This window comes from Molossus molossus, unplaced genomic scaffold (genome assembly GCF_014108415.1).
Source record: "Molossus molossus isolate mMolMol1 unplaced genomic scaffold, mMolMol1.p scaffold_m16_p_19, whole genome shotgun sequence".
Taxonomy (NCBI): domain Eukaryota; kingdom Metazoa; phylum Chordata; class Mammalia; order Chiroptera; family Molossidae; genus Molossus; species Molossus molossus.
The window spans coordinates 28,416,315-28,436,685 of NW_023425354.1; the positions used below are offsets into that span (position 1 = coordinate 28,416,315).

At 55.4% G+C, this 20,371-nt stretch overlaps 1 protein-coding gene across 2 annotated transcripts; it reads left to right on the top strand.

The window, feature by feature from the left end:
- The first annotated feature begins 614 nt into the window (after positions 1 to 614).
- MLLT6 (MLLT6, PHD finger containing) lies at positions 615 to 20,371 on the top strand. 2 transcript variants are annotated; one of them, XM_036268555.1, is made up of 20 exons: positions 615 to 754; positions 1,964 to 2,043; positions 2,523 to 2,577; positions 2,816 to 2,925; positions 3,766 to 3,869; positions 4,127 to 4,220; positions 6,463 to 6,627; positions 7,290 to 7,388; positions 10,231 to 10,450; positions 10,855 to 11,469; positions 11,898 to 12,079; positions 12,307 to 12,415; positions 13,575 to 13,641; positions 13,837 to 13,982; positions 14,452 to 14,649; positions 14,755 to 14,843; positions 15,982 to 16,331; positions 16,749 to 16,839; positions 17,863 to 18,219; positions 18,820 to 20,371. In XM_036268555.1, the coding sequence occupies exons 1-20, from the start codon at positions 646 to 648 to the stop codon at positions 18,859 to 18,861; spliced, it is 3,282 nt and encodes a 1,093-aa protein (XP_036124448.1). In that variant the 5' UTR covers positions 615 to 645; the 3' UTR covers positions 18,862 to 20,371. The 2 variants fall into 2 exon arrangements, with proteins under 2 accessions (XP_036124448.1, XP_036124449.1); XM_036268556.1 differs by having other exon boundaries at positions 10,231 to 10,369.

Here is a 20,371-nt window from a genome sequence, read left to right on the forward strand (position 1 = left end):
GGCAAGCAGAGGGAGGGCTCAGGAGCGCCAACTGAGAACTACAAGAACTAAAAGAAAAGGAAAGAGGGGGAAATGAGCGTGGAGCAAGCAAGCGAAAAGCTCCCTACCAAGCCAGGCTTTGTTCCCTGAACCTAAGACTTTACCCGGCGGCGGGCGGCGGGCGGGCGGGGAGCGAGCAAGCGGAGGCGCGCGGCCATGGCTGCCGCGGCCGGGCAGGGGGGCCGGGGGGGCGGCGCGTGAGCGGGCGGCGCGGGGCGGGCGCCCGCGATGTGCCACTCGGCGCCTCCCCCGCCGGGCCCGGGCTGCTCGGCGGCAGGGCGGCCCTGGTAGCTGGGCGCGCGGCGCGGAGAGGGCGAACCCGGCGCGCGGCTCTCATTGTTGGGGGGCGGGGGGGCCCGTCGGGGCATGAGGGCGAGAGCACGGCGGGGGGGGCGGCCAGACCGAGCGAGCGTGGAGGAGGAGGAGGAGGAGGACGCCGAGGAGGAGGAAGGAGGAGGCAAAGAAAAGAAGCGGCGGCGGCGGCGGCGGAGGAGGAGGAGGAGGGAGCGAGGAGGCGCGCGGCCCCCCGCTCCCTCCCTCCCCCCCTGACCCCCGACCCCCGCCGGCCGGCCCCCCGCCCCAGCCCCGGAGGGAGCTCATGGGAGTATGAAGGAGATGGTAGGAGGCTGCTGCGTATGTTCGGACGAGAGGGGCTGGGCCGAGAATCCGCTGGTCTACTGTGATGGGCACGCGTGCAGCGTGGCTGTCCACCAAGGTACGGGGGTGGCCCGTGGGGGGCGGCGGGACTCCGGGGGCGGCGCGCTCAGGGCGCCCTCGGCCGCGCCCTCCGGAGACCTCCCGGGGCTCGGGCGCCCCTCCCCCACCCCACCTGAAGGGAAGGGAGGCGTCGGGGGGCTCCCCCCGCCCTGTCCTGGAGGACCGGGTCAGGCATTGTTTTCTAGCCTATTGTTCCAGTCCCGCGCCCCCCACCCCAAGTTGAGGGAGTTTGGAGACAGTCTAGGGGGCAATGAGTGCACTCTCCGCGCCTGGAACCGCCAGTGTCGGGGCTGTTGCGGGAATGTTTACCTACGAGGTGTCCCCTCCTGCCCGGTTATTTTGGTCCCGGCTCCGGGAGGGAGAGGTCAAGGGGGAGTCATTACTCCTCCCGCTTCCGGATACTGGGAGGAGCGTATTGGGAAGAGAGGAGAAGGGTCCCAGGGGAGAGGGGACTCCTAAAATCCTCCAGGAAAGAGCTTTGGATAGGAGAGAGGTTGTGCAGGGGGCCCGGAATCGAGAAGAGGGAGGTTTGGAGTTTCCCCCAGCAGCACATGGTTCGGGAGTTAACTCCTTGAGGAATCTTGCTGAGGGCGCAGGCTGGCATCTCCCGCCTGTCTGGCACAGCCAGCTGCCCCCCTCCCCCTTCCTGGGACAGCCCTTAAGGCTGTTGCTGTGGGCTCTTCCTGCCACTCTCCTATAGGTTACCTGTTTGTCATTTGTCCTCGGCCTTGACTTTTGACCTGCCCTGTTATAGTTAGAGGCAGAAGTGAGGTCCCTGGACCCCCGACTTTTCGCCTCTTCCCTTACTGGCCCTTTAAGAAATGCCCCCCTCTCACACACACACACACACAACACAAATGTGTTTGACTATGGTAATGTTGTCCCTCTAGTTTTTTCTGTTGATCTCCAGCAGAAGCTGGGAAACAGGTCCAGAGAGGGCATAGGGAAGGGTCTTATAGAGTTTAAGGTCAAGGACTCAGACTTCCTGTCCCTGCTTGGAGTGCTTGGTTGTGTGGTTGAAGGCTGGCCTGTCGCTATTGGACATTCTTTGTGGTCCTGCTGGCTAGTGAGTGACCCCCAGACAGGGGAGCAGCCCCCCCTACTGGAACTGATTGTAGTCCTTTAGAGTCAACCCCTTCCCCCAATTACTCTGGGAAAGGCCACTGCTGACAGATTTGTTCAGTGACTCTCCTCCCCCCACCCCCAGCTTGCTATGGCATCGTCCAGGTGCCAACAGGACCCTGGTTTTGCCGGAAATGTGAATCTCAGGAGCGAGCAGCCAGGGTGGTGAGTTTGAGACTCCCCTCCCTCTTCCCACCCATACACCTGAGCATCTCCCCTGGTTAAGCTAGGGGACTCGGAACATGAGACTAGGGTGGGTCTGTCACTAAGGACTTCCTGTTTCCTGCACACCTGTCACCAACCCCATCTTGCCTTCAGCTTATCCCTCACTCTGCCTCATCTCAGGCAAGGGGCCTTTCATTTTTGTTTGCCTGTTTGTTTGAGTTTTTTATTATGGAAAGTTTCCAACCTGTACAAAAGTAGAGGGAATACTATAAGGAACCTTATGTTCCCATCACCCATCTTCAACAAATACCAGCTTGTGGCCAGTCCAGTTTCCTCTATACCCCAACTCATTCCCCCATAGACAACTCATTCCCCCTTATCATTGCCTCCTGGGGCCCTTTGAATGTGTTGGGGGGGGTAGTTCAGATTCCCACCCCTTTTGGAAAGACCCTCAATTCCTGTGCCCCTTGCATTGGCAGAGGTGTGAGCTGTGCCCACACAAAGACGGGGCTTTGAAGAGGACTGACAATGGAGGTGAGGGGGGGGCCTGAGCTCCAGGGCTCATCTGCTGAGCTCAGCAAGGCCCCCGGAGCAGGGTCTGGGAGGCTTGAGTGTGTGTGTCTGTGGGGGGGTGCTCGATTTCTCTTTCCCAGCTGGCACTGAACACTGATGGGAAGGCCATGGAGGAGGGGACTGTATGCAGTATGGGGCTGTGAGGGGTCAGGGTCTCGGGCTTGCCATAGCCCCTGAGGCCTGCCCTGCACTGCCCCAGGTTGGGCCCACGTGGTGTGTGCCCTCTACATCCCTGAGGTGCAGTTTGCCAACGTGCTCACCATGGAGCCCATCGTGCTGCAGTATGTGCCTCATGATCGCTTCAACAAGGTCAGCGGCCCCTGCCGTGCCCTCGTACTAGTCCCCTCCCTAGCTGGGTCCCTCCACCTCTCTATCCAGTGTAATTTGATTCTGCCCAACAGACACTTTCAGGGAACTCAGGAAGTGAGTAGGCACCTTTCACTGACAGACATGCTCATACTCTGGAATTCAAGTACTGCCAGAGGGTAGACCTTAGCAAGCAGTTCATTTGTTCATGCACTGAACACATTTTATTGAGTGCTTACTATGTGTCAGACCTGGGGCAAGGTACCCCCAGGCGCAGTGTTCAGTATTCATCAAGACAGATGTGCTCCCTACCCCATGGAACTCACACTTTTGTGTGGGGAGACTGTAAATATCAATAAACAGGCAAATAAAGTAAATGCAATTTGTGGTAAGTGCTATGAAGAAAATAAAGAATACCTCTTTGGGGGGGGGCTTTCTTTAAATAAAGTGGTAAAGGAAAGAGACATCTAGGCTAAGACCTGGAGGATGAGAAGGAGCCAGCTTTGCGGACTCCAGGCTCTAGTCAGGGTGGGAATAAGCTCACCAGTGAGCATGGCAGACACAGTCCTGGCCTTACAGGGCTCACCATCCAAGGACTTTGCTATCCATTATAGTAGCCATCAGCCATATGTGGTTATGTAAATTAAAATTAAAAACTATTCAAAATTCAGTTCCTCAGCCACATTTCAAGTGCTCAGTAGTCCATGTGGTTCATAGCTGCTGTACTGGATAGTGCAGCATCGAACATTCCCGTCGTCACAGAAAGTTCTGTTGGCTAGCACTAACCGAGGATAATGGGAAAGGATGGAAGGGAGGAAGGGACGATTGCACTGTGTCCTGCAGACATGTTACATCTGCGAGGAGCAGGGCCGGGAGAGCAAGGCAGCTTCGGGAGCCTGCATGACCTGTAACCGCCATGGATGTCGACAAGCTTTCCATGTCACCTGGTGAGACCCCTACCTGCCCCTAAATCTCCCGCTCCAGGGTTCTCTGGGATCCCAGACCAGCTGTACCAACCCCCTGGGAAGTTCACCATGGATGGCCACCCAATGGGCTCATCCTAGCGGCTGTCTCTTCAGTGATCATGACAGTGCTTTCCTTGGGTCATATTGCCTTTGCCCCAGCAGGCATCCAGGAGGGTAGAAGGGACGAGGCTGGTCTGCTTTGTGGCCACACCCTTCTCAGGCTGACCTCTTTTGGTTAGTGCCCAAATGGCAGGCCTGCTGTGTGAAGAAGAAGTGCTGGAGGTTGACAATGTCAAGTACTGCGGCTACTGCAAATACCACTTCAGCAAGATGGTGAGTCTCATCTGCCAGGGCCTGAGTGGGTCAATCAGCCATGGTGTAGAGGGCATGGGCTCTGGGCCAGGCTGGTGCCTGGTGCTGAGAAGACAGAGATGGAAGAAGCCCAGTCCCTGCCCTTGAGGAACTAGTCATTGAATGAAAAATAAATTGAAGTATAGCCTGAGGTGTGAATAAGAGATAAACCAAGCAGTCTACCCAAGAAACAGAGCTCAGACCCTGCCTGTCAGTCTGGGAGGCTTCAAGGAAGAGGTAGCACAGAAGCTGATGGAAGTGGGAACAATAAGAGCCAACATGGGGTGGGGGTAGGGGTGGAGGCTTACTGTGCCCCAGCCTCTGTACCAATTTCTTTACATGCATTATTTTGTATGATCCTGCCAACAACCCTAAGAACTAGATGTACTATATTTTCCCATTTCACAGATGAGTAAACTAAGACCCACAGAGGCTATGTAACTTACCTTACTGCATGTATGAGGTTCAAACAGGCACTCTGATTTGAAAGCTTCTCGGGAGCCTGCCAAGCAAAGACAGAGAGAAAGGAACCCCAGGCAGAGGGACTGGCATAGAACCAATCCTGAGAGAAGAAAGAATTTTGTGAGCAGCAGAACTGGGTGTTTGGTGGGGATGAAGCAGAAGATGAGGCAAAGAAAGCTCATGCAGGGCTAGAGCTGGGTATCCTACTCCAGGCTTCAGGGAGACAAGGAGAGGTTGAAGGAGGGGTACTATGTCATGTCTGTGGGAAGACCTGCATATTCCAGAAGATGTGGGGTGTCCTGGAGAGGTAGGCTGTGGCCCGACTAGGATTGCAGCTTGGACCTCACTCCCAGGCCACAGGCTTATAAGGCTACTTGTAAGCAGGAGGGTAACATGATCAGATTTGTTTTTTTAGGTAAGATTACCCTGGCAGGCACCCAGAAGCTGAATCCTAGGCTGGTGGCTAGGAGACAGATGCAGAAGGAGGGAATGGAGGGATGAGGCTGGACTCTAGAACATTTCTAGGTAGACTTGCCTATGTGTAGGGGTAGCTGAGAAAGGAGTTAAGGGTGGCAGGTAGGACCCAGGCTCTCAGTGCTGGGTGGGTGGGGCTTGAACACCTGCCGGTGCTGTGAACGGGGTGCAGAAGGCTTGTGTAGGGTTAACATCTGTCCTGGTCTACCCCAGACAGTCCCAGTTTGTGCCTATTGCCCTGGTGTAATTACTAATAGTCCCTCTTTCATTTTCAACTGTGTCCTGATTTGGATCATAAGTTATCTGGTCACCGTGGTTTCAGGGTTTGATAATGACTTAGGACAAGGTAGGGAGGTCGGTTTGGTTTCTAGGAGGTGCCAAGTGGGAATGTTTAGGTTTGGTGGCTGTCAGACCCCCCAGGCAGGGTGATAGTGCCAGTCCCAGGTGCACAAGGCTGGGGCTGGAATCCATAGGTGCCCATCAGGGTAGGATTGGTCAAGGTGTGAAGGGAACCATGAATGGAAGAGTCTTAAGAGCTTAGCATGATAAGAACAGTGCCCCGGGGAGTGATTGGGTCAGATGAGGTCTGAAATTAGTCCTTGGATTAGGCAATTGGGAGGTGGTGGGTGACCTTAGAGGGAGCAGCTGCAAGTCTGGGACAAGTGAAACCTTCACACTGGATGGTAGGGAGTCTATTAGCAGTGAAGGAAGGAAGGGGCAGGCCCTGGCTGGGAGGAGAGGTGGCATAAGGGTCATTGGGTTCTTGCTGTGGATGTTTACTCCTCCCCTTAAGGGCAGCAGTCCTTTGGGACAGAAGGAACCACTGTTTGGTGGAGGGGGAGGGCTTGGAACAAGGGAGAAGTGCTGAGGGCTGGGGGGAAGTGTCTGGAGGGGAGGATGGGCTGTGGAGTGCAGAGGAACAGGGGCTCCCACAAGGGTCCTCTACCCCTGGAGACGAGGCAGAGATGGGCCTTGGCTCAGGCTTCCTGCCATGGGCTAAGAGGGCACTGGGGAAAGAGGTGGGTAGAGAGCAAGGACCTGGGCATGCCTTGCTGCAGCTAGAACAGCTGTCTCTTCTGGGCCTCAGTTGCCCCAAATCTGTGCACTGGACAAGCTGGGGAAGCTGGAAGGAATGCCCTTCTGTTAAGCCGAGCATCATTAAGAACACAAGGTCCTCTTAGTGATGGGCAGGACAGGGGGACTGGCCCCCAGGATTACTTGACCTTCAGGAACCTTTTCTAAGCTAATGAGAGGAGAGTTTGGCCACTCCTCTTGATTCTCTCCCCAGAAGACTTCCCGGCACACCAGTGGGGGAGGTGGAGGAGCAGGAGGAGGAGGCAGCAGCACAGGGGGAGGTGGCAGTGGCTTCATCACTGGCCGGAGAAGCCGGTCAGCCTCACCATCCACCCAGCAGGAGAAGCACCCTTCCCACCATGAGAGGGGACAGAAGAAGGTAAAAGTCTTCTCCCTCTACCTATCCTGCGACACTCACAAACTCACACCTCTTTCAAGAAGCCACCACAAGGTGCCCCCAAGGCTTTGGGGCCAGCCCCCTTCCTTCCCATGAGGCTACTGAGGGCAGGGAAGGGCTGAGGAAGTGATATGTGAGGGTCACAGAGGGTGAGGTGAAGGCCTGGCTTCTCTGGGGCTCTTTGTGTTTGTGTGGTGCCTCCAGTGTCCTCCCATGACATGACAGTGTTCCTGTAGCCCCAACACATGGCCCTGCACGTTAGCATACATCAACCCAGTTTGTAAGTGTACATGCCTGCGTCTTCTTGTGCCTCGTGTCTAAGTGTGCCTGGCTCCCATCCCTCTGCACAGCTCCACATCCCTGGTGGACACCCTTGAGGTGCATGCTCATGTGTGTGGTGCTCTGTGTCACTGGTGTGATAATGGGATAGGCTATTTTTAGCAGACAGAAAGGATGAGGGGCTGTTGGCTCTTAGAGGAACCTGCTTGAACCAGTCCTGTCCAGCCAGAGTGCCCCCGTCCCTCCATGGGGAAGATGACATCCACAAAGTCCATCTCTGAGAAGGGTCCACTGCCCACATGCACATGTCATCTTCACCCCAAATATCCCCCAACACCAATACCTGGTCACATGTCCTTCCCCAGAGTCGAAAAGACAAGGAACGCCTTAAACAGAAGCACAAGAAGCGGCCTGAGTCACCCCCCAGCATCCTCACCCCACCCGTGGTCCCCACTGCTGACAAGGTACTGCTGCCCACACCTGGGAGGGATGGCCACGGCGGTGGGAGGGCAAGGTCTGAGGGGCCAGGGTAAGCCAGAGACCTGGGCACCTCCCAGTTTCAGGTTAATGTGCTTCTGCTGCCCACCTCAACCCCCTCTACTCCTCAGCCCCACCAATCACTTACCAACCAGGAGAGCAGGGTAGGATGAGGGGTACCACCCTGCCTGCTGGCTGCCAGATGTTCACATCTGCCTCTGTCCAGACACAGAGCCGTAGCACTGGGCTCTTGTCTGTAGATACAGTGTTCAGGTCAGTTCTCCAAGCTATGGGGCCCCTTCCCCAGAGATAGAGAAGACCCTTCTCTCTCATCCCTCCCCTTTCACCTCTCCCCGTGTCAGAAGACGCCACAGCTTGTGACCTGACCAAAATCCTACTCTATGAATGTTGGAGAGGCTGAAAGTGTAGCCCATAGCGGGCCCCCTGACAAAACCCTGAACCCCCACTCATCCCACCTTCCCAGGAGAGGCATAGTATGTCAGGCCTGTCTCCAGAAGGCAACATCAGGATAAGCAAATGGCAGGCCCTACTGGAGGTTAGGGAGTTTCTAATCCAAGCCAGAGAGCAGCCCTGTCTGCCCCTCCTGCCTGCCCTCCCCAGGGAAGGTGAACAGGGGCCTGGAGAAACTGCTTCCTCTTGTTGCCATTATTGCTTCATTCACTTGCACTGCCTAAGGAGGTTGGCAGAGCTCTGGGCATCCTAGCGGGAGGCTCAGATATCAGGTTTCTAGGGGGATGTTGCTGTGGCAACTGCCCCAGTAACCCTCTCCCTGCCCTGCTTTCTAGGACTCACCTGGAAAAGCTTGGCATCTCTGCCCTCTGACCTTTCCCTGGGGCCTGCGGACAGGTGGAAAGAGAGGGCCAGAGTTCTGGGAGTTCCCCCAGTGGCTGGGTATTCCCTGGACATGTTGGAGCATTCTGCCCATCCCCCCCCCAAGCATTTTAGCTACCCCTCCCCCTATCCCCTCTTCCTTGCTCTGAGAACCACATCTGGCTCCCTTCAGAACTCCAGCTGTTGAAAAGAACAAAGAGGAAGAGGAGACAAGGGCTCCCCCCAGGGAGGGCAGTGCAGGGTGGCTCTCAGTCCCCCATCCATCCTCTCGCATTTGTTGGTTTAGCAGCCGGTTACTGAATGCAGGGTGTCCACCAGGAGGAACGGCGCCATCCCTGGCAGTAGCAAAGCTCTAACTCAGTCACCATATGCCAGCCTCTCTTCTGGAACAGGGGAGTCTATGGGGTGTGTAGGGATTCCCTCCTTTAATTCTCAAAATAGTCCAATGAAGAAGGTATTTTATTAACCCCATTTAATAAATGAAGAAACGGAGAAACAGAGAAGTTAAGTAATTTACCTTGAAGTAACAGCTAGATAGTTGCAGAGTCAAGATTTGAACCCATGCAGTCTGATTTGAAGGCCTGGACTCTTAACCACTGCAGACACTGTCTCTGCAGTATGTTAATAGCAGCCAAAGCCATTAGAATCATCATTATTGACCTCACACTATGTTTCTGGCATTATGCTCCTCGTAACTCTCCAAATAGGCATAATTAGCCCCACAAGGACACCAAAGCTCAGCGAGGTTGAGAGATCATGCAACGTGAACATGGCAGTAAATGGCAGAGCCCATCCTCCTCCAACCCTGCCCTGCCACCCTCAGAGAGGTTACTAGGGGCCGCAGATATGGAGACAGTATATTTCAGTATAGTATGGCAACTGTTGACATGGCTGACGGGGTTACACAGTGCCCTGGAAATAAGAATAAAGAGTGACTTATTCCACCCCAGGTGTCCAGGGTGGCCTCATGAAAGAGGGAACTTCTGAGCTGGATTTTTAAGGATGAGAAGTTTTCCCAGAAGAGTAAGAATAGGCTCTCTGGCAGAGGTTTTGGCACTGTAAGCTCAGGTTGTCTAGGAAAGGCATGGAGTGGCCAGGGAATAGGGTGTCGGTCAGGTGGCTGCAGCTTGAGGTGAGCAGGGAAGGAATGGTCGTGACTGGAGGGCCCAAGGATGCGGCCAGGGCAGCCCTCTTGCTGCCCATACCACTTCCCAGCACAAGTCTAGCAAGTATTTCTTTCTTTAAAAAAAAATTTTTTTTTCCCCCTGGCCAGTTTGGCTCAGCGGTTAGAGTGTTGGTCCAGGGAGACCTGGGTTTGGTTCCTGCTAAGGGCATGTACCTTGGTTGCAGTTTGTCCCCAGCCCTGGTTGGGGTCCTGTGGGTGGTGGCCAGTCGATGTGTCTCACATCGATGTTTCTCTCTCTTCCTCCCTCTCTCCCTCTCACTCTCCCTGAAGATGAATGCAAAAGTGTACTCTAAAGTGTCCTCGGGTGAGGATAAAAAAAATTTTTTTTTTATTGATTTTAGAGAGAGAGGGAGAGAGAGAAACATCGATGAGAGAGAACACTGATTGGCCGCCTCCTGCACGTCCCCCACTGGGGATCGGGCCCACAACCTGGTCATGTGCTCTGACTGGGAATCGAACCTGTGACATCTTGGTATGTGGGCCATTGCTCAACCAGTATTTCTTAAATGAATGAATGAACAAATGAGCATATCAGTACAGACTCTGGGACTGCTTTCATCTCTCTCCTACCTGAGGTGAAGGATAGACAACTTCTTGGGTTCTGAGTGCTCACCCCTCCTCACACCCAGAAGTTCCACAGCTGCTCCCCATCTTCCTGGTCTAGGGACTCCCACCGCCCTCTCCCTCCCAGTAGAGCCCAGGTCTGGTGTGCTCCTGCTCCACTCCCAAGTCAGGGTGAACCGAGGCCCTGGTAGCTGGTCTCAAGCCTTTCTCTCTCTTCCCTCCTTCAGGTCTCCTCCTCAGCTTCCTCCTCCTCCCACCATGAGGCCAGCACTCAGGAGACCTCTGAGAGCAGCAGGGACTCAAAGGGGAAAAAGTCTTCCAGCCATAGCCTGAGTCACAAGGGAAAGAAGCTGAGCAGTGGGAAAGGTGTGAGCAGTTTCACCTCCGCCTCTTCCTCCTCTTCCTCCTCTTCTTCTTCCTCCTCTGGGGGGCCCTTCCAGCCTGCAGGTGAGTGAGGGCAGGTGAGCCTCCTGAAGGAGGCTGGGAATGGGACAGCCTTTGACCCTGAGCTTTTCTAGCAAGGGCCTTTGCATATTGGTTTGCATCTCATTTGCTTCTTAAATTGGTTCAGATTAAAGAAAAGGGGTCCCCACAAGTTATATTTCTCCAGACCCTCCCCTCAACCCTTTCCTTTTGAGCTGGAACTCTCCTCCCCTCCTACTTTATCATAAGTGGGGAAGCTGGTGGGGGTGGGCCACTCATCCCAGGACATGGAGACAGTGGCAGAGCTGGGGCAGGAAGCCAGGCTTCCCCAGCCCCTGACCAGAGCTCTCTCCCACCAGTGCACTTTGGGAGTGGGAGGGAGTGAGGGGTCTGGGATCCAGCTGTAACTCTGTTTTCCTTCTGTGCAGTTTCGTCCCTGCAGAGCTCCCCTGACTTCTCTGCCTTCCCCAAGCTGGAACAGCCAGAGGAGGACAAGTACTCCAAGCCCACAGCCCCCACCCCTTCAGCTCCCCCGTCTCCCTCAGTCCCTGAGCCCCCCAAGGCTGACCTCTTTGAGCAGAAGGTGGTCTTCTCTGGCTTTGGGCCCATCATGCGCTTCTCTACCACCACCTCCAGCTCAGGCCGGGCCCGGGCCCCATCCCCTGGGGACTATAAATCTCCCCACCTCTCGGGGTCCGGGACCTCAGCAGGCACCCACAAGCGGATGCCCACACTGAGTGCTGCCCCTGCACCTGCTGAAGAGACCCCTGAGACAGGCCTGAAGGAGAAGAAGCACAAAGCCAGCAAGAGGAGCCGACATGGGCCAGGCCGTCCCAAGGGCAGCCGGAATGAGGAGGGTGCTGGGGCTCCAGCTGCTCCCTCCTTGCCTGGTGCCCAGCTGGCTGGCTTTACTGCCACTGCTGCCTCACCCTTCTCAGGAGGTTCCCTGGTCAGCTCCGGCCTGGGTGGTCTGGCCTCCCGCACCTTTGGGCCTTCAGGGAGCCTGCCCAGCCTGAGCCTGGAGTCCCCCCTGCTAGGGGCAGGTTAGTGACCCTCGTATCTGAAGGCCCAACCAGGCTAGTGATGGGACAGAGGCATAAGCATGCAGTTAGAAGGAAATGTGATAGAAACTACTCCAAAGGACAGAGATAAAGGACAGAAGTGACAGTCACCTCTAAGACACTCCCCCATACCCATCCTCCACATGGTTGTAGAAGGAGAGATTGGGTTAGATTGTCAGTAGGACATAAAACTATTTGGTTGGGGTATTAGAAAAGCTGGGAATTCCCCAGGTCTGGCCAGGGCAGTCTAATAAGTAGTCATGTCAAGCAGATATCCAGGCAAGAAGTGACATCTTTGCAGCAAGGAGGTTAGACTGGTGTGTGTGGCCAGATCCAGGGAGTGTTCTCCTTGGGGAGGGGCTTGGGGGAGTGGTGACTATATGCTTCCCTCTGTGTCCTTGTGCCTGTAGGCATCTACACCAGTAATAAGGACCCCATCTCCCATGGTGGTGGAATGTTGAGGGCTGTCTGCAGCACCCCCCTTTCTTCCAGCCTGCTGGGGCCCCCTGGGACCTCTGCCTTGCCCCGTCTCAGCCGCTCCCCATTCACCAGCACCCTCCCCTCCTCTTCTGCTTCTATCTCCACCACTCAGGTGAGGACTTACTCCTGGGCTCCTCCATCCCTGGGCAGGTGGGGGTTAGGTTGCCAAAGACCCCAGACCTCCATGGGAACTTAAGATACTGGGCTTGATCACCAGAACTTCTCCCTCTCTCTGGTCCTCTCTCCCCCAGCACACCTGGTCCCCTCCACCCAGTAAGCACAGTTGTGCCCTAGATCCAAGAATAATCTCCAGACTGGACTCTACCTCCTTTCCCTCAGGTGTTTTCTCTGGCTGGCTCTACATTTAGCCTCCCTTCTACTCACATCTTTGGAACCCCCATGGGTGTTGTTAACCCCCTCCTTACCCAAGCTGAGAGCAGCCACACAGGTATGTGAGTCTCATTCTTTTCTTTCCAAAGGCCTGAGGGGCACCCATCACCTGCATGTCACCCCCGAAAAGGAATGGGAGGGCTTTCTGGCCGCCCCCTCCCTCTGGCCATTGCCCACCCTGCAAAAAAACCTGTTTTTACACAACAACCCAGGGTACACTTTCACTTTAAAATCTGGTGCGGGGTTGGGGCAGGTCAGGGAAGAATTACGGCTGCTCCATCTCACAGAAGGAGAAAGTGAGATTAATACTCAAGGCAGTTGAAGCAGGGAAAGGCACAAATAGAACTCAAAATCTGGCCCCCTGACTCTAACCCCAGTTCTTTTGCTGCCGAAGTATAGCTCCCAGCTGGCCTCTTAGTGAGTCCTTGGGATCCGAGGTTACAGAGATCCCGCCCGCTGGGCAACCTGCTCTCAGGGTATCTAGGAGTTAAAGAGGCAGGTCTCAAGCGCCCCACCCTCTCCCTGGAGAGTCAACCTAGCCCCAGAGAACTGATTGGTGCAGATACACCACCTGGCCAGCTAGGGGGCGGGTCCTAACGCCCTGCTGCCAGTTCAGGTAGGCCTTCTTAAAGAAACCGAATCCAGAATTCAAGACAGGACACAGTAGGGTAACTTGCCCTCTCCCAACCCAAATCGGAATTCTAGGACCCAACCAAGGGTTTTGCCATCTAATTTGTGAGTTCATGAATATAAAAAGTCATACAGAACATAATAGCTACAATTATTAAGGGCTTCCTGCATGCAGCTTAACACTTAACATTTATTACCTTATAACAATCACTTAAGTTAGAGGTTAGTTTCAAGCCCAAATTCACAGAGCAAGTATCAGGTCCAAATTCAACCCAGGACTGTCTAGACCCAAAATTTCTATAGCATTAAAGCTTCCAGGAAATTGGGAGGTGGATCTGAAAGTAGCCAGGCAGCAGGAGTCTTTCTGCTTTGAGAAGGGAAGAGCCCAGATCCATGGCTTTACCTCCCAAGGGGCCTGTTTCCATGCCAGGGCTCTCAACGCCTTATGAGCTAGTCTGAGGTTGGGAGATCCTGGGGAAAGGGGTCTGCTGTAAGGTTCCAGACCCCACACCCACTTCCCAGATGGGGACCGTGAGGCCGACTGGCACTGTTTCCCCGCTGATCCCTGCCCCCCTTCTCCTTCCAAGAGCCAGATCTGGAGGACTGCAGCTTCCGGTGTCGGGGGACCTCCCCCCAGGAGAGTCTGTCTTCCATGTGAGGGAGGGGGCGGCGGCTTGGGGGAGGGGCTGGGAGCGGGGCAGGAGGGACACTCCCGGAGGAGGGGGCGGAGAAGTGGGTACCCGAAGAGGGTGGGGTCCAGAAGGGGATGACTGGAACCCCTGAGGTGGGGAGGGAAGGGGGACTGGAGTGGGAGGTAAGCCTGAGCCCAGTGTTTCCTTATGACCCTAGGTCCCCCATCAGCAGCCTCCCTGCCCTTTTCGACCAGACAGCGTCCGCACCCTGTGGGGGAGGCCAGTTAGACCCAGCGGCCCCCGGAACGACTAACATGGAGCAGCTGCTGGAAAAGCAGGGCGATGGCGAGGCGGGCGTCAACAGTGAGGAGAGGGGAAGCAGGGCTGGGAGACCTGTCCTAGAACCCTCAGATTCTGTCACCCTTCTCCCTGAAGTCCCCAAACGTATTTAAGGTTCCGGCCCCCGGCCCCATCCCAGCCCTAACTCTTGCCAACCTCAGCCTTACCTGTAGCCCTTTCAAGGCCCTCTTCCAGTCTCCACACCCTCTGCACCCTGCCATTGGCCCTCCCGGACTCCTGGCCCATGCCCCTATTGGGCCCTTACTTCCGCCAGCCCCTTCCCGCCCAATCACAAGACCTCAAGCCGAGCCTCAGGCCCCGCCTCTGGGCCTCACACCTCCGGCTCCTGGGTCCAAGGCCTGGCTAGCCTGCGCTTCTAGTCTCCTTCGAATTTCCTCCGCCAGGCCCCGCCCTCGCCCCTCTGACCCCACCCCCAGCGCTCGCCCCACCTCTCCAGGCCTGTGGGGCTCAGGTACTCTCCCCCTTTCTGCAGTCGTGGAGATGCTGAAGGCGCTGCACGCGCTGCAAAAGGAAAACCAGCGGCTTCAGGAGCAGATCCTGAGCCTGACAGCCAAGAAGGAGCGGCTGCAGATTCTCAATGTGCAGCTCTCTGTGCCCTTCCCTGCGCTGCCTGCCGTCCTGCCTGCCGCCAATGGCCCTGTCCCTGGGCCCTACGGCCTGCCTCCCCAAGGTAAGGGGAACATGCCTACCTAGCCCGGGAGTGGGGCCCTCTGCCCGTGGTAGGAACTCACTCTGATTTCAGCCCCAACCTCCTTCCCTGATCCCCCTCCCTCAGCCGGCAGCAGTGATTCCTTGAGCACCAGCAAGAGCCCTCCCGGGAAGAACAGCCTCGGCCTGGACAACTCTCTGTCCACGTCCTCAGAGGTGGGCACCACCGGGAGAACTGGGGAAGGGCAGGAGAGGGGAGGTGCAATGGCTTCTTGGTCCCGCGTCCACCCTGAGCTATTGGAGGCTGGACAATGAAGTGATTGGCTGGACAATGAATTGACTGATCCTTCCATTCCTTCATTAGATAAGTAATAATTATGAGGTCTCTACTTACTGCCAGGTACTGGCAAAGCAATCAGTGAGCAAAAGGGATGCAGTCTTGCTCCTTAAGATAGGTGAAATCCAAGAAAACAGTCAATAATTACAAACCTGGAAAAGTGCTAAAGCGGAAATAATTTGAGGGCTGTGAGGAAGAATGGGAGGAGGGGGATTCTTCTGTGGACATAAGGTGGTTAGGGAAGGTCTCTGTGAGAAGTATTTGTGAAGTGTTTATTACAGTGCCTTACACAAAAGAATTCCTGTGTAATTGGTGGTGGTTGGGGTAGCAGTTACTTTTGTTATGTTGTGGTTATTATTGAAATCAAGCAAACTACTTTCTTGTTCTCTCTGCCACTTACTGTGTGACCTGGGCAGTAATAATCACCATAATAACTAATAATTAATTGCACATTTGCCCTTTGCCATGTCCTGTGCTGAGACTTTTAAAGCATTGGTTTGTTTAGTCTTCACTGTGGAAGAGTATTTACGGAATAGGTACTTCTGTTACCCCATGTTATGAGTGAATAACTGAGGCAGAGGAGCCACCCAAGCCATTGAATTGTGGACATAGGATTTGAACCTGAGCCTTTCATCCTAGCTGTCTGTGGAATTACTTAGCCTATCTAAGACTCAGTGGTTCATCTATAAAATGGGAAGAAGGAGATAGTACAGGTCAAGCATTGAACCCTGGGTCTGGTTTACGAGATGCTCACTACTCTCATTGATGTTTAGTATTAAGGGTGGTGATGGGTGCTGGGCGCCCAGGAAGTGGTCTGTAAACAAGATTTGTGAAGATATTTAGGATTCTTAGCCTTAATTCCATGGGCCTTGCTTCCTCCTCCTGGGTTGTTCTGCCTGGGGCTGAGGTGGGGGTGGCTGTGCTCTATGAGAATGTTGATGGGTGCTGGGTTGGGGGCCAGAAATGTCATGCTGGCCCCCTGCCCCTCTGACCCCTCCCTTCCCCCTCCCTCCCCAGGACCCACACTCAGGCTGCCCCAGCCGCAGCAGCTCGTCGCTGTCCTTCCACAGCACGCCCCCACCGCTGCCCTTGCTCCAGCAGAGCCCTGCTACCCTGCCCCTGGCCCTGCCTGGGGCCCCTGCCTCACTCCCGCCCCAGCCACAGAATGGGCTGGGCCGGGCATCTGGGACAGCGGGGCTGGGGGCTATGCCCATGGCTGAGGGGCTGTTGGGGGGGCTGGCGGGAAGTGGGGCTCTGCCTCTCAATGGCCTCCTGGGGGGGTTGAATGGGGCTGCTGCCCCCAACCCTGCAGGCTTGAGCCAGGCTGGTGGGGCCCCCACGCTGCAGCTGCCAGGTTGTCTCAACAGGTGAGGGAGAGCTCAGCCTGGGGAAGGGACTGGGGAGGCTGGCTGTGGGAGGGGCTCCCCCAAACACCCATAGTCCCTCGAAAGGAAAAATGTCCTCTGATCTTATAGGGTATAGAATCTAGTCACCTCCTGGCCCCAGGTACTCCCTAGATATTAGATGTGAGTGTCCTCTGGATGGCAACTCTCTAGGACAAAACTGTCTGTTTCTTGTACCCCACTAGGTTTTCCTTCTGGAAAAGTTCTTCCATCTCACTTATCTCCCACTGTACTCTCTGAGCTCAGCCTGTTTCTCTTTAATCTAAAATTGCACATCCCTGCCTCTCTTCACTTAGGTCTGAGGGAGTCTGGGAACTTGTGTGGGGTGGAGGAGTGTTTCCCTGTCCCTTCCCATGGTCTGTGTTTTGTCCCCTGCCTCAGCCTAACCGAGCAGCAGAGACACCTCCTGCAGCAACAAGAGCAGCAGCTCCAACAGCTCCAGCAGCTCCTCGCCTCCCCACAGCTGACCCCGGTAATGCCCTCCCTTCCCAGGCCACCTCCCCCCCAGCTCGCTGGAAGGGCCCACCTCAGGCCAGGCTGGGGAGGGACGGCAGCCCCAGGCTGGGCTGAGATTGCACCCAGGGCTGGAGCATCCCCCATGGGACAGGGGGGATAGGGATTGCTCTCAGGCCCCCTAGACACTGGGGAAGGTATGCCGTAGTGGCCCTGATCGCATCCTAGTGAGAGCGGGTCTAAGGGGTGGCAAGTCCTCAGTTATTGAGCATTTCCAAGTCCAGCCCCAAGTATCTTCAGGGGGAAACTTCAGCATCTGTGTGGAGCGGTGGCCGAGCAGGTGATACCCCCTCAACCAGAACAGCTCCTTTGGGGTCTGTCTTGTATGTTGGGCTCTGCTAAGATTTCCTTTGGAGAAAATGAGTTGTGCCTTTCAAAAATGAGGGAGTTGAAAATATATAAACAATAATCATCATTTTCATGTAAAGGAACATTAGAAAAAGACATAAGAAACCAGTTCAACTGGTTATCTACTGGGGCCAGATGGGAACAGGGGTAGGAGCAAGATTTCCTAAAGTGAACCATGATACATTGTTTTTTTGGTTTTCAAAATACTTGAAAATGGCTTTGCCTACTCAAAGCAAAAATAAATTAATCTTAAATGAGGGGGGGGGGGACAACAACAAAAAAGAGGGGCAGTTGAAAACTATTGACCTAGTTTAATGTTTCTCAACTTGGAGTCCTACCGCCACTGGGAGCATTTGTCGTTGTCATAGTGACTGAAGAACTGACTTACTCAGCAGGGTGGGGCCAGGGATGTTAAATGCCCTGTGGTTAGCCAGTATTGCCCCACTTGACAAACACTGATGGTGTGCAACCACTTTCATGTCCAGATGGGGAGACTGAGGCCCAGAGTGAGGAGTTAGAGACAAGAGAACCTTGACCATCTCCTGCCTCCACTGTGATGGGATGGGGCCTGGGCCAAGCAGGGCAAGCTGGCCTTGGGAACCACTGGCCAATGAGCAGTCTGGCCTACTTGCAGGAACACCAGACTGTTGTCTACCAGATGATCCAGCAGATCCAACAGAAGCGGGAGCTGCAGCGGCTACAGATGGCTGGGGGCTCCCAGCTGCCCATGGCCAGCCTGCTGGCAGGAAGCTCCACCCCGCTGCTGTCCACAGGCACTCCTGGCCTGCTGCCCACAGCATCTGCCCCACCCCTGCTGCCTGCTGGAGCCCTGGTGGCTCCCGCCCTCAGCAACAACACAAGTCTCATGGCTGCAGCAGCTGCGGCCGCAGCAGTAGCAGCAGCAGGCGGCCCTCCAGTCCTGACTGCTCAGACCAACCCCTTCCTCAGCCTGTCCGGGGCAGACAGCAGTGGCAGTGGCCCCAAAGGAGGGGTGAGTAAAGGGTCTGGGGGCTGGCCTGTCTTCCTACTCCGGGGTGGGCAGAGGTGGCACATCAGAAGGTACATCATCAGATACATCATCAGAAGGAGAAAGGAAATGACCCCTAGGTCAGCAAAGCACCCTGCTCCAGACCCCAGGGCCTTTGCTAGCACATAGGTACCCTACAGATCCAAGAAAGAAGCACTCTGAGCATGAACTAATGGTCAAAGGGCCAATTAGAACACAGCATTCCTCTGGGAAGACCAATTAAAAAAGGCCATTTCCTCTCAGACTAGAACGAGATGATGTTCTGGGTGAGCCATTTCCAGAAAGGCCCTCCCTCCTTCCTCTGAGGGCAGGCAGAGGACAGGGTGCTGGCTTTGGCTGGCATGCCTGCTTAGCCAGGCACCCTTGTGCAGAGCAACACTCCTCACCCCCAGCCACACACACATTGTTGACTTAAGTGTACACCCACCAGAGCCCACGTCAGGAGCTTCAGCTGGGCTCCTTCACTGCACCCTACAAAAGCTTTCTTGACCCAAGAAGCTGTTCTCACATGGGTATCAGGACCAGACACCTCCCAACCCCCAGACTCCCTTCTTCTCTTTCTAGACCGCTGACAAAGGAGCCTCAGCCAACCAGGAAAAAGGCTAAATCCACCCATACCCCTCCTGATCCTCAGTGAAGGGGCAATCCTGGCTTGAGGGGGTTCCAGCCTGGAGCAGGCACTCGTGCCCAGACCCTGGAGAATCCCATCCCAGAGCGCGTGCTGAGACCTGGGGAGTGTGGGGCGCACCTGCTGCGGAGGACTGGGACTGAGAGGGGAGCTCCTTCTGTCTGCCCCTTTCCCTCCTGCACAGACCCTTTGTGAGGGGCTCAGAGGGAGGACAGGCTCCAAGCCGACCTGGGAGCCCCTACTCTCAGCTAATGATTTGAGGTCCTCCAGAGAGCAAAGTGGGCTATGGCATAAGTGGGGGTTGGTTGGACCCGCCACATAAAATGGATCAGCACTTGAGTGGGGAGAAGTGGGGGACAGGCCCTGGGCCTGCTCTTGAGTAGAAATCTATTAGGGAGGAAGGGGTGGTCCTACTGTACCTGCAGTTTCTTCCCAACTTGGGCAGATGGCAGGAGGGATCCCTTGGACTGTTGTTTCTCACCAGTCCCCTTCCCCTGCCCCTCAACAAGGATCACAAGCTGAGCTTGTAAAAACCCACAAACTAGGAGGCTGAGGAAGGGTCAGGATGGCCTAAAACTCAGCCCAGGCTTCTCCACCTCTGTGGGGAACCCAGAGATGGGTTGGGGTTGGGTAGGGGGGAGGCCCAGCCCCCTGGGAGCCCTGCCCCTTTTTGCACTATTGGATTTAGGAGTGCCGAGGGTGGGGAGATGGAGCTAGCTGCCTGACTCAGAGAGCGTGTGTGCGTGTACATGTGTGTATGTCTGTCTCCCCCTCGACGGGGCAGCCGAGGGCAGGGATAGGAGCAGTGCTCAGAAGGGGAGCTCCCAGCTCTTATTTGCACCCTCCCATCACCAACTTTGGTCCCTTTCTGGGGCATGAATGGTTAACAAAAACCAGAACAGTACTCCAATATTGGAGAGTAACTGGGGGCTGAGGGCTTTGAATCAGGGTAATATCCTGCCTTCCCTTCCCCAGACCCCATATGGTGTGCTCCTCAGAGCTCCCCTTCCCTCACCCTATAGTTGGTCCTGCTTCCCAGGCACAAGGGGAGCCCCAGGGATTGGGGGACAGGGCAAGGGAGGGTAAAGTGCCACTTCCTTTAGTGAAGATCTCCCTCCCAGAGTTAGCCAGCCCACTTCCTGCACCCTACCCCCACCCCATCAACCAGGGGAGACTTAAGCTTAAACTGACTTAACAACTGTCCCTTCACCCACCAGCTATTTCCACCGGGGTACAGTGGGCAATGCTTAGATTCTCACCTTGAAGAGTCCCCACCTGCCCAGAGCCTTTGGTGGCAAAGGCCTAGGGGCCAGTGGGACAGCCAGGAGAGGGGCAGAGATGAAGCCTGTGTCTGTTTCAGTTGCACTGGGGTTGGAGCCAGGAGAAGGCACTTCCAGCTTTCCCTGACGCTCATGTCTTGTCCGTCTCTTTGCATGTGTGGATTTTTGTGTGTGTGTGTGTGTGTGTTTCTGTTTGGGTTTTTGTTGT